Here is a 13,025-nt window from a genome sequence, read left to right on the forward strand (position 1 = left end):
CTCTAGCCCGGGCAACAGAGTAAGACTCTGTCTCAAAAAAAAAAAAAAAAAGAGCCACAAGTACTTCCAGTGATTCCCAGAAGGGGCAGCTGCTGTAAGACAAACTATTAAAACTCTGTCTCCAAAATAACATAGATGGGACTGAGACTGGTTACCTGAAAGGGGCTCTTGCCATGTACAATTTTTTATGTTGACTGTTTCCCGTTTATTACATCATTCCTTTGTTTTTCTTTCAGAGCTGCCACTTAATTCTCATTTTAACCAGACTGTACTAAGTATAATAACAAACTCAAAAATAAGGGCCACACAGTGACAAACTATATATATTGTTCAGTAGAAGGTGATCGTGAATACAAGACATTTCCCCTATTTTCCCTATGGGGAAATCCAAACCAATGTTTTGGCTAACTTGAATATATAAATGTTTTATGATCAACATTTATCGAACATCTAGTTAGAAATTAAACTTATCAAATGTCTGTTTATAAATCAGAAAATATATACTTACAAATTAAACTTAATAACTTAGTTATATATTGACATTTAAAATCATATGTACATGAACTATATTAATTTAGTAAATTTTTTCCATTTTCACATTTCATGAAAGTTTTATTCAAAATCTTCTCACTCATCTTCAGCCTTACGAGAGCTACTTTTTGAGTTAACATATTGCCAAGCACTTTACCTTCTCTCCCATCCAAGTTCTTTAAAAAAACCATATACATAATAACTGTCATTGAAAATTTCATTCCAAGTCATAAGTATTTCTTTCCTCTGTAGGTTTATTTTTGCAGTATTTGCAAATAAACACTGTATGGCTTTTTAGTGTCTTTAAAGACTTATTAAAAACAACCTCCAAGGCCGGGCGCAGTGGCTCACGCCTGTAATCCTAGCACTCTGGGAGGCTGAGGCAGGCAGATCATTTGAGCTCAGGAGTTCGAGACTAGCCTGAGCAAGAGTAAGACCCCGTCTGTACTAAAAATAGAAAGAAATTGGCCAAACAACTAAAAATAGAAAAAATTAGCCAGGCATGGTGGCGCGTGCCTGTAGTCCCAGCTACCTGGGAGGCTGAGGCAGGAGGATCGCTTGAGCCCAGGAGTTTGATGTTGCTGTGAGCTAGGCTGACATCACGGCACTCTAGCCTGGGCAAGAGAGTGAGACTCTGTCTCAAAAAAAAAATAAAAAATAAAAAACAACCTCCAATACTGGCAATTGTGAGGTTATGCCCCAGGTATGACTAAATTTGTGCTCAATTTCTTTGTCTTACTTTTTGACTATTATTAATATATCAGGTGGATGCTATAAATATCCAAAATTAGTATTGATAGAGGATATTTTAGGTTAATGTATCTTCTTTTGCATACATCATTTTGTTCAAAATAAAGTACCCCATTTTTTCTGGAGTTTTCATTCCTTCGATTTAGTTCTCAAGGTTCTTGAACAAAACCTGTCAGTGCTTAAAAATAAAACTTCATACTCCTTTGGTGGTGGAAGTTCTCGAACATATAGTACTTGGCGAAGTGCCTACAATGCTGAGCATGATGCCTGGTTCTATGTAGATTCTCAGTAAATGTTTATTGAAAGAATAAAGGGTGAAAGGTTTTCCCTGTCTGTATAGATCTATAGAAGAAGTAGGAAATTCAGTTAGACATAGAGTTTAGGAGATCTACTGGAAAACAATTTTATGTCTCCTGAGTTAACATTTTTTAAGCCATATAAAACTGTTTGACGGACATGAATACCAAATGTATTTTAATCAAAATCAATGCATTCTTTTTCTGTTTTGTTTTTACTTCAGGTTAGTTTTGTCAGATGAGGAAGCGAGCTTTGGGAATGAACCAGGTAAGATGGTAAATTAATTGCTTTGAAATGGTCACATTTTAAATTGTCAAGACAGTTTATCACAGTCCTTTAGAAGAGATTATGTTAATATCCATTCACTTAAAAAAATGTTAAGTAAGTAACTTTATAAGTCTCTTCTGGACAAACACTTTTTAGTTTTCTTTCTAAGAGTACCTAATTAGAGGGTCTAGTAGTCTTCCTTAAGGAATCTGGCCTTGTCAAAGATGGATGGTTTTAGATGCAGAAATCTATTTTTTAGGGTTACATGATGAGTTTTGAGTTTTCTCTCATACTTAAATTCATGTTCTTATTTTTAAAAACACATATATACAGTCAACATATATTGGAATCACTATGGTAAAAAAGAGTATGTGTTTTGGAACCAGAAAAATCTAAGTTTGAATTCTGGCTTTTTAAAACGTATCATTTATGCCTCTCCCAGTTGCCTCATCTGAAATATGAGTCATTTATATGTACCTTACAAGAGACATTGGAGCTAGAGATAATATTTATCTATTGCCATATCCATTCACTCAATGTAAAATGAACATCCATTGAGTGAGAGTGTCAGAGGCATGGGGATCAGGCAGAACAAATTAAAATGGACTAACAGAGAGTATAGAATAGAACAGGTCCACCAAGTAAGGGATAGGCTTTGGAATGTTAAAGCTTTTAACTTTCAAGGGAACATAGATATAATAGAGGACCTGAATACCTATGGTAGTATAATATTATTTGTTATATACACACAAATGTGATTTATATATATAAGATTCTTTACAATTTTATATCTCCCTTTTATACATACTGTAATCTGATTTGGTCAATTGAACACTTGACCTAATTATAAAATATGACAGTGAATAGACTTGCTAAATTTCTTCTTGTTCAACTTATTTTTTATATGTTCTTGTTTTGGCAACCACAGATTACAAGGAAAAACATTTTCAAATGAGAGAATTTAGAGCACCTCAGTTTTCTAACTCTGAAAATGGTAAGAAACTATCATTTCACTATATATATGAATAATTTATTATTTAAAATTCTTAAATTTTTATTTCACATTTATTTCCTTATTTTCACATTTCCTTTCCTTAACATTTCCTTATTTCCTTCACATTTATTTCCTTAAGAATTATTAGCTAATTCTTTCTTCTGCTAGTTCAAATATACAGTTGTGCCCCTCTAGCGAATTTATCACTTCAGTTATTGTACTTTCAACTCCAGGCTTTGCATTTTGTTCATATATATATGAATCAAATTAGATATATATATTATATATTATATATAATTTCTCTTTATTGATATTCTCTAGTTAATGCAACGTTGTCATCATACCTTCTTTTGCTTCTTTAATCATCATTTCCTTTAGTTCTTTGAATATATGTATAAGGGCTACTTTGAAGGCTCTGTCTGTTAAATCTGACATTTGGTCACCCTCACATAGAGTTTCTGTTGTGTGCCTTCTTGCCAGTGTATGGGTCGTACTTTCCTGTTTTTTTTTACCTGCCTCATAGTTTTTTGTTGGAAACTGGGCATTTTAGATAATACGTTTTAGTAACTTTGGGTACTGATCTCCTCCTCTGAGGCTTGTTATTATTATTTGCTTGTTATTTGTTTAGTGACAAGCTCGATTATTTTAATGGAGTCTATTCTTCATACTCCCCCACTTCCCCCCCCCCCCCCCAGTTTGACTCCTTATGGGATGCAGGCTTGGGTATGCCCACAGTCACCCAGGGATGACTGTGGTTTTAGCAGAGCTCTCTTTGACGTCTATTTCCCTGACCACACCCAACTGTTAAGCTCCACTAATTTCCAGCTGATTGCGCTATTGATTTCAACAATGCCCTGGAGCATAAATTGTTCCACAGAATAAACTAGTCAACTTTGGACTCTTTTGGAAAAATACCTCCCAAGGTCACTGTTTGAAATTTGTTCTGACCCCAAATGGCTTTTTCCCTGGTTCCTTTCAGGCAAATTATCAGGTCTACAGTTTAGCTTACGTGTCCAAACTATCAGTCTTCTCCCAATTACCTTCACTACAACCTCCACTGTTTTTGAGAGCATCCTTAGGCTTGAACTTCTCCATGCTCTGTTGTGAATGAAGTCAGTTCCTTTGGGAAGAGATTAGTAGCTATCGGTTTTATGGTCTGCTCCCAGCAAGGAAAATCTGAGTCAGGGCTTCACCTGGGAGTGGGGACAGGGCAGGCTTCTGAGTGATATCCTTGCGCTAGGAGCTGAGTGCTAGGTGAGGATGGGTGACAGTAGCCTTAGATCTTCCTGGCTTGCCTGTTTCTTCATGAAACTACAACTTTACAAGCAGGGTCAAGTGATCAGGGGCCCAGTATTCTCAGAACATGGTACCCAACTCAGAGTGGGGACTGGGTAGGAGATGGGAGCCTCCACCTCTTGACTGCACTCACCTGGGATTTAGCTTCAGCAACATGTAACTGGGGACAAGATGTGAAATGCTGGCATCCTTAACAGAGCTCGGGGGAGAGGGAACCCTGTGTTCTCAGCTGCACACCAGGCTGGAGTGGAATTTCCATCTTTCTGAGTTGAAAGGGCAAGGATGGGAGTGGTTCTCAATTCAAATACCACAGATTTTCACTGTTTCCGGAATTCTAATAGATTTTCTTGAGTGTTTCTTCATTTGCCTGTATGCCCTTAGGACCATTTCCAGGGACTTTAAATGCTTATTTAAAAAAAAATTTTTTTTTTTCAGTAGTTATGCTGGGGTACAGGTCCATGGAGCTCTTCACTCAGCCATGCCAGAAGCTCCTCCCTTTCGTTTTTATTAATAAAGGTGTTTAAGGGCGATGATTTTTCCTTTTTTTTTTTGAGACAAGAGTCTCACTGTGTTGCCCTGGCTACAATGAGTGCTGTGGCGTCAGCCTAGCTCACAGCAACCTCACACTCCTGGGCTCAAGTGATCCTTCTGCCTCAGCCTCCCGAGTAGCTGGGACTACAGGCATGTGCCACCATGCCCGGCTAATTTTTTCTATATATTTTTAGTTGGCCGATTAATTTCTTTCTAATTTTTAGTAGAGATGGGGTCGCGCTCTTGCTCAGGCTGGTCTCGAACTCCTGAGCTCAAACAATCCGCCGGCCTCGGCCTCCCAGAGAGCTAGGATTACAGGCGTGAGCCACCGCGCCCTGCCGCAATTTTTCCTCTTTTCATTGCTATTTAAGTATTCCATTGTCAAAAGACAATCAGAACACATTTAAAGAAACAATTGGCTTTTATTTGCAATTCTAGACTCTAGAATGAGTGTTTTGATGAGCTGAACAGAGGAGTTTGGTTTTATAAAAGGGCTGAGGAGAGCAAAAACAGAAAACAAAAAGTGAATTGGTCGTTTCAAAGTTACTTTTCTTGTAAACGTTAAAACAGAGAGGACTTCCTTATCATGCCAGCTAGGGCTGGCCTGCTTGGGGATTTTTGCTATTATCTCTTGCTCTTTTGATTTCTTGAAAGGTCAGAAAAACAACTTAGTTTTGGTTTGGTGATGTGGAACGTTAGCATGAATAACTCCATTTTGGTTTTGTCTGTTGGGCCTAGTGCAGGAGCTCAGTCCAAACTAATAGTCTCCTATAAATTTTACTTAACACCATGGATTGTGATACAAAATGTTTTATTTTTCAGAAAGTCCATTCTCCTTTCAACCCAGAGTTGTTTTGTTAGGTAGATAGTGAGGGATATCAGGTCTCCTAGGGACAAAAGTGGGTGCTGTTGCCCCCATCTTTGTCCCACCCAACCCTAATTCTCCATACCTGGGGAATGAGGGAATGCCCTATGAATCTGCCAATTAGAACTTGGTGTGCCAGTTGCAAAAGAATGCAGAGGACTCTCTAGCCTATGGGCCAAGCCACATGGGTACCATAAAGTCCAGAAAGTGACACAATTAAGGCTCAGGTCATGTGACTCCCAACTGTCCAAAGTGGTTCCATGGTGACCTCTGAACCATGAGGGAGGTCCCTATCCAGGCACTATAAAATAAGACACACACCATAGCCAATTTTTCTCTTGGCCCTTCCTTTTGCTTGCCCTGCTGTGACAATGGGTCCGGTCATCATCTGTGGTGTATGTACTATGCTCCATGAACCTATATCTTGCTCTTTCCCTATAATCCTATTTTTCCCTACTCAATAAAACTCATTTTCGTGCTTGCCTAACTTTGTCATGTCTGGTCATTCTTCAGCCATGGGTGCACCAGGAACTGACAGTTTCAGGCTAAAACCTAACAGTTTATAGAAGGTTTTAAAATTTATAGGTAGAAGAACCTTTTTGGTTTCATTTTTTAATTGTTTCTTTTTATCGAATTATAATCAGAGCATATTGTTTGTAATATTTCTACTTTAAAAACTTACTGATTTTTGTGTGCCTTAGTCTAATCAATGTTTGTGAATTTTCAGTGTGTGCCTGAGGTTTGTTTCTATTATCATGGTTTGTGTACATCCAAAATAACTACCTTATTGATTATGCTGTTTAGATTTCTTATATCTTATTTTTCATCTTCTTGGCCTATTTTTTACTCAGAGTGGTATATTAAAGTCTCCTATTATTAATTTTTTTCTATTTCTTTTTGCATCTCCTATAATTTCTGTCTTAAATAGGTGGTACTTTAATTATTTCGTATATAGTTATTTATAACTGTTATATCTTCATTGTGAAAGGTGGCCATTTTAATCGAATCCTGCCTAATTAGAAATAATTTTCACATAAACTTCCAATCTAGTTCATTAAAAATAATGTCAATAACAGTATGAGAACAATGAAACAAATTTGATTTGTCCTATATCCTACCCTCATTTCCTCAAAAAGGAAAAAACCTTTCTGTTTTCATTTGCACTCAACAGTTGCAAAAGATCTACCTATAGATTCACTGGAAGGAGATGATTTTGAGACGGAATTCTCATTTCTGAACAGCCTTCTAAGTCCTGGTTTTTCAAGTACTGGTGAATTTACCCAAGAATGCCAGACTGCTTTTGGGAGCCCCATTGCCAGTTTCACGTCCCAGGAGCCTTCTGTGGGGTCTGAGCCTCTTGCTCATTCCTCTCGATTCCTTCCCTCACAACTCTTTGACCTTGGCCTTCATGCTGCTGGAGCTTTCAACAGTAAGTGTCTTTGAAACATTGGGACACATGTGCCTTATTTAATCTTTGTGAAGCAAAACTATGTGCTTGTTGATGCTAGAATCAACAAGGAGATCGACTTTAACTTCAGTACTACTAGATAAAATCTGTAGACATACCAATAAAATTGGAAAAATATCAAATATAATCATGAATGGAATCTGTCAACAAGGCTGAAACAAGAGCTGCTTCCCTGCCACCTCACGAAACCCCACATTTTTGTCTTTTTTACTTTCCCAGGTGTCTGGTTTAAAACACCTGACCTACTAATTACTTTTACCTAGGGCAGGTGATACTGTTTCTTCCATCAAGCAAAACCCAGTGTGTTCTCATCCTGTGGGTTCAGAGTTGACAAGAGCTCTGGAGCCTGGTTCCAGGGTGGTCTTCTAGGCAAGGCGGCAGGAGTGGAGGACTGTGGGAGAAAACGGGGTGAGGGTGTTCCTGAAGAAATTGTACTCACCTGCTGTCCAACTCTGCACCTTGGGAGTCATTTTGTTCCCCACATCATGTATGAAATAGTCCGGTCAGTTCTGTTTCTGAAACATGTCTCAAATTTCCCACTCCTCTTCTCTGCCTCCACTGCCAGAGCTATTTAGAGCCACATTTCATTTCCTGGGTTGCTGCAAGAGAGTTCCTAACAGGTCTCCAACTCCAATTCATCCTCCACACTCCCTCCAGAGGTCTCTTTCCAAGAAGCAGATTCTGGTGTCAGTAACCATGCTTACATTTTTTAAAAATGAAGGCCCATTTGGTCCAGGAGAAAACCTGCCTCTACCTGCATTCCATCCTTATCTCCTGCCTCACTTCAAAATACTTACAGCATTTTGTGTAACCATATCGAGTACTTCTAGATCCCTCTGAGGCATTTTTGCTTGTGTTGCCTTTTTTGCTTATGATGTTCAGTAATGGAGCTTGGGCTTGAGCTTGAGCATTAGATTCCCAATCCAGCGTTTTCTCCATGACTGCCAATCCTCGCAGCTTCCTCAGTACTGCCAACTGGAAGTGGTTTCTCCCTTTTCTGGTCTCCCACAGTACTTTATCTGTTTTCATGGCTGTAATCATTGTTTATCTTGCCTTATATCCCTGTCTCTTATCCCCTAGGAGATTTTAACCTCTGGAAAAGGTTAAAATCACAGCACCTAGCAGTGTCTTAATGCATTATACTTGTATTAAAATACTTATGTTCATTATCAACAAGCATCCCAAGGACATGGTATGTGGGGTGAGTTATCTTTGTGCTTTCTGTGACAGCAGCAAAAGTTAGCTCAATAAGTAAAATAAATATCACTTAAATAATAAGTAAGAACTTACTGAATAGCCTAAAAGTATTATTTGATAAAGAGGCACTCTATCTAGGATAATTCAGGTGTTTTTCTATAGTAAAATTGTGGAAAATATTTATTCTTGCATGGCGTATCAATGATCCAGTAGTTACAAAGATTTACAGATTCATTCTCTACTGTGAACTCCTACTCCTCTTTCTCCATAACTTGCCACATCTCTGGCAGCACTGGATTTTTCTTTTAGTTTCTGGCAATACAATGCCCACAATATTTTTTTCACCACTCAAAATATTTGGTGTGATCCTTGCCTACAGGCACACAGGGTATTTCCATTTCATAGCTGAGACAGTTGAAAACCCACAGTGTTTGAGTAACTTGCTCCAGGTCACCAAACAATTTAAACATTTAAGAGGTGACCAAAATCAGGTTTCCTACCTCTTCATACAGAACTCTTCTCTTCACCAGCCTTTCCTTTATGTCCACTTTTTCTTCTGTTATGTAAACCAGGAAAGGGAGCTGCCATTAGAGTTAAAAGATCTGTGTTCTAGGAACCCCATCTAACTTGGCCTCAAATGATCACTTCTATACAAGGAAAGGATTAGGCAGGATAATGTAAGTTCCTTTCTAGTTCTGTGTCATAATTATAGCATAAATCATTTTTCATGTTGTAGCAAACATTTCCCCGTGTTCCCATAGTAATGACACTTTAAAATTACATAGTATTGTCACTTTATATACCATAATCTACTTAATTCCTTCCTTATTGTTTCTCCTTGTTCACTATTACAGATAATGCTACAATAAACATAATCATGCATGTACTTTTTCCTTCAATTACATTATTTCCTTAAGATAAACTGCTAGGAATGGGATCACTGAATCCAAGGGTATACATAGATTTATAGGTTTCAACATTCTAATTCTCAGGCCTATTCCCTCTCTTTCTGATTCCTTAGAACTTCTCTTTCTATACCTTTTCTATGTGCAAAAAATCAAAACAAAACCCTATGTATTTATTTCAAAACCACTTTGAAAAATGTAAGGAAATCTAACTCTAGCTGGAACTAAATTTAGATGATTGAATCAAACATATAACTGTGGATAAATTTTCAGTGTTTTATACCTCTTATACTGTAGAATCTTACTACGGCACAAAGACTGAAGGACTTAGATATTTTTACCTGTTCTTGTTTTTTCTGATGATACTTCCTACTTCATTAACAATGAATAATTCTTACTTCCCTTCCCACAGGCTGGGTCTCCCAAGAAGGATCAGAACTTCCTCTTTCACATATTGATAACCAGCCAGTGCCTTCACAGAGTCAAAAGAAATTAACAAGATGTAAGTTCTTTATATTCTTTGCCATTGCATTAAGAATCAGTTAAATTCAGATAAATTTAGAAAAGGATCACTTTATAGTCTTTACCTCATATTGTCTAGAAAAATAATGAGTTATGATTAAAATGAAAGTTATACCTGGCTATCCCTCACCATGGAGAAACTGTGAGCTTGTCATAGTATACCAAATTCTATACTCTAATCTTTTATACTTTGTGTTAAAGTTTATTGATAATTGATACACATTGAAGATAGAAGATTCTTTTTGATTACAGGATACCTATTGACAAAGAATGCATTCAGGCAGTTAAGTTGGTTAATAACCACATTAATCATTTTTAAGTGTACAGTTCAGTAGTGTTAAATCTGTTCACATTGCTGTGAAACAGATCTTCAGAACTTTATCATCTTATAAACCCAAAACTCTGTATCTGTTAACTCCTTTCCTCTTCTCCTCAGCTCCTGCTAACTATCATTCTACTTTTTTTTTTTTTTTTTTTGAGACAGGGTCTTCCTTTGTTGCCCAGGCTGGAGTGCAGTGACCCAATCATAGCTCACTGCAACCTCGAACTCCTGGGCTCAAGTGATCCTCCTGCCTCAGCCTCCAAGTAGCTGAGACTGACTACACACCCAGCTAATTTTTCTTATTTTTTCATAGAGATGGGGTCTCACTACGCGGACCAGGCTGGTCTAGAACTCTTGGCTTCAAGCAATCCTCCCGCCTCAGCCTCCCAAAATGCTGGGATTACAGACATGAGCCACTGTGCCTGGCCTTATTTTCTGTTTCTATGAGTTTGGTTAATTTAGATACTTCATACAAGAGGAATAATGCAGTATTTTTTTTTTTTGTGACTGGCTTATTTCATTTAGTGTACTGTTCCCAAGGTTCATCCTATGGCATGTGACAGGATTTCCTCCTTTTTAAAGCTGAATAATATTCTATTGAATGAATATACCATATTTGGTTATCTGTTTATCCATTGATCACATTTTTTAAACACCCTTCTACTGCCCTCAATACTCTGCTATAGAGAAGAGACTTCTCTTCCCATTTTATTTATTATCAGTATAAATTCATATGTTTTCAATGATTTATAATCATCACTGTACTTAATCATTTTGGTGCTCAAATTGCTCATGTTTTGGGCCAATGGAAGCCCTTTCAGGCTGACTTCTGAATCCATATGATAGCAATATTTTTAAATTTTGAAATAATTTCAGATTTATAGAAAGACTACAAAAGTAATACAAAGTATTCCCATATGATCTTCACTCAGGTTTCTCAAAATGTTACCATGTTTGGTAACCATGATTCTCTAAAATATGACCATGTTTTATTTTCTCTTTCTCTGCATTTATCTGTAAATTTCTTTTGAAATATTTTAAGTAGCAGACATAATGCCTTTGCCACTAAATATTATCTATTTCCTGAAACCAAGGACATTCTTTTGCATAATCACAATACAATGATCAAAATCAGGAAATTAACATCGCCATAGTATCATTATCTATAGTAATCTATAGATCTTATTCAGATTTGTCATTTATCCTACTAATGTCTCTACAGAGAAAAAGGTTTTGTTTTGGTTTTTCCTAGTCCAGGATCATACATTGCATTTATTTGTCTGGTCTTTTCAGTTTCTTTTAATCTTTCCCCAATCTTTGTCTTTCATGACCTTGACTTTTTTGTAGTGTACAGGTCATTTATTTTGTAGTGTATTCATTGAGTTGGATTTATTGCTGGTATTACTTTATGAAAATTACATTTATTTGGGCTCTTTTTCTCTCTATATATAATTCAATTTCTATTTGCTATCCTGTAAGACTCTCTGGAGGCAATAATAGCATACATAAGAAGAGGCCCCATAAAAAAATTTAAGAGACCTTCATTTTCAATTGTGACTGATTAATGTAAAACTATCCTACATTTGCATAATACTGTACAAATTTTACATACTCATTAGAACCTCTCAACAGCTGCATGAGAGAGGTCAGGTATTACTATAGTGACCACCTGTCCTGGTTGACACCTATTCTTCCAGCATAATTAATGGCCCCCCGTTTAGTCTCAAGTATCTTGATTTAATGATGAACCATACGGTTATTACTTTACAGATGAGGAAAGAGTTCCTGAGGTTAAATGACTTGCCCAGTATTACTCCTTAGTAGGTAGTACACCCAGGACTTGAAGCCAGAACTTGTGTGGGTATCACTGATACTACCTCAGGGTACCCAGAAACAGAACTGGACACAAAGTGAGTGAAGCTTTCACTCTTCCCTGATCCTTGAAGCTTAGGATCCTCACAACTCAAACCCCATCCCCCTGTTCTATGGTGTTAACATGATTGTAAAAGAGGATTTCCTTGGCTCTTCAGAGTAGGATTGCCTTCCACTGCCCACCATGAGTCTGGTTTCACATCCAGTTCTTAGGATTGTCCTCTGGGTCTCAACCCTGCTTTCTGGACCCCTCGGCCTTCAAGGGCCTAGCTTTCTGAGGTGACCCACTGTGCCACTGTGCATTCTTTATTAGTCCTAGCCCTCACCCTCGTATACCCTTGAGTATCTGCCACAGTGCAACTTGTAGACTATTGAGATAGAAAGTTTTCCAATCTCCCTAAGGAGATGTGAGGGATTTTATTAACAAGAAGTTGTATCTGAGACACAATACACATCATAAAATGTTATGGATATCAAAAAATTTAAAAGTGCACATGGAAAAGACAAAGAAAACTACTATAAACCAAAATGACAACTGTTAGGTGTATTAATGTGGTAGGATTAGGGGGATTTTTTCCCTTGTGTCTAATATTTTTGTAATACTTTTATAATAAACACATATTTTAAGCATTGAGTTTACATCTTTTACTTCATAGGAACAAAAAGATTACTTTAAATTTTAAACTTATCTGAGAGCCTTCTACCTATAAATTATCTTAAATGTTTCTATGAGACTATATTCTTAGAGCAGCATACAATTACTTAAATATAGGAGCCTCAGCAAAGCACAAGGTATCTGCATTAATATTTCAAAATTATCCTTAAGGGGATATAATTGATTATTGTCAGTTATCTTTTTTATTCAAAAGCAGCATCTACTTCAAAAGCATAAACACTGTACGAAAATATTTTAAAAAGATGAAACTCTTTAATGTGTTTTTTTCTTTTTTAATAGCCCCCAACAGTGGTAGTCAAGACATGTCAGCCTGGTTCAATCTATTTGCAGACTTGGATCCTCTTTCAAACCCAGATGCTATTGGACACTCAGATGATGAACTTCTTAATGCTTGACTCAAGTTATAATGTCACTTTAGTGGCCTTGAGACATCAATTTTGCAACATATTGCCTTTGTGGAAAGGAGCTTATATTGTAACCCACACACAAAAGCATGGTGTTTGTGAATATATCACCTGTCAGTCAACTTTAA

The 13,025-nt window shown here is 37.1% G+C and overlaps 1 protein-coding gene across 1 annotated transcript in view; it reads left to right on the plus strand.

Moving 5' to 3' along the window:
- ICA1L (islet cell autoantigen 1,69kDa-like) overlaps positions 1 to 12,888 on the plus strand; it is a 45,115-nt gene extending 32,227 nt beyond the window's left edge. Inside the window, exons 8-12 of the mRNA XM_012655260.1 lie at positions 1,802 to 1,845; positions 2,774 to 2,839; positions 6,703 to 6,960; positions 9,514 to 9,603; positions 12,773 to 12,888. Coding sequence (XP_012510714.1) covers positions 1,802 to 1,845; positions 2,774 to 2,839; positions 6,703 to 6,960; positions 9,514 to 9,603; positions 12,773 to 12,888 — 574 coding nt within the window. The remainder of the gene's footprint in view (positions 1 to 1,801; positions 1,846 to 2,773; positions 2,840 to 6,702; positions 6,961 to 9,513; positions 9,604 to 12,772) is intronic.
- Positions 12,889 to 13,025: the final 137 nt, after the last annotated feature.

The sequence above is a fragment of the Propithecus coquereli genome, unplaced genomic scaffold, assembly GCF_000956105.1.
Source record: "Propithecus coquereli isolate 6110/MARCELLA unplaced genomic scaffold, Pcoq_1.0 Scaffold113, whole genome shotgun sequence".
Taxonomy (NCBI): domain Eukaryota; kingdom Metazoa; phylum Chordata; class Mammalia; order Primates; family Indriidae; genus Propithecus; species Propithecus coquereli.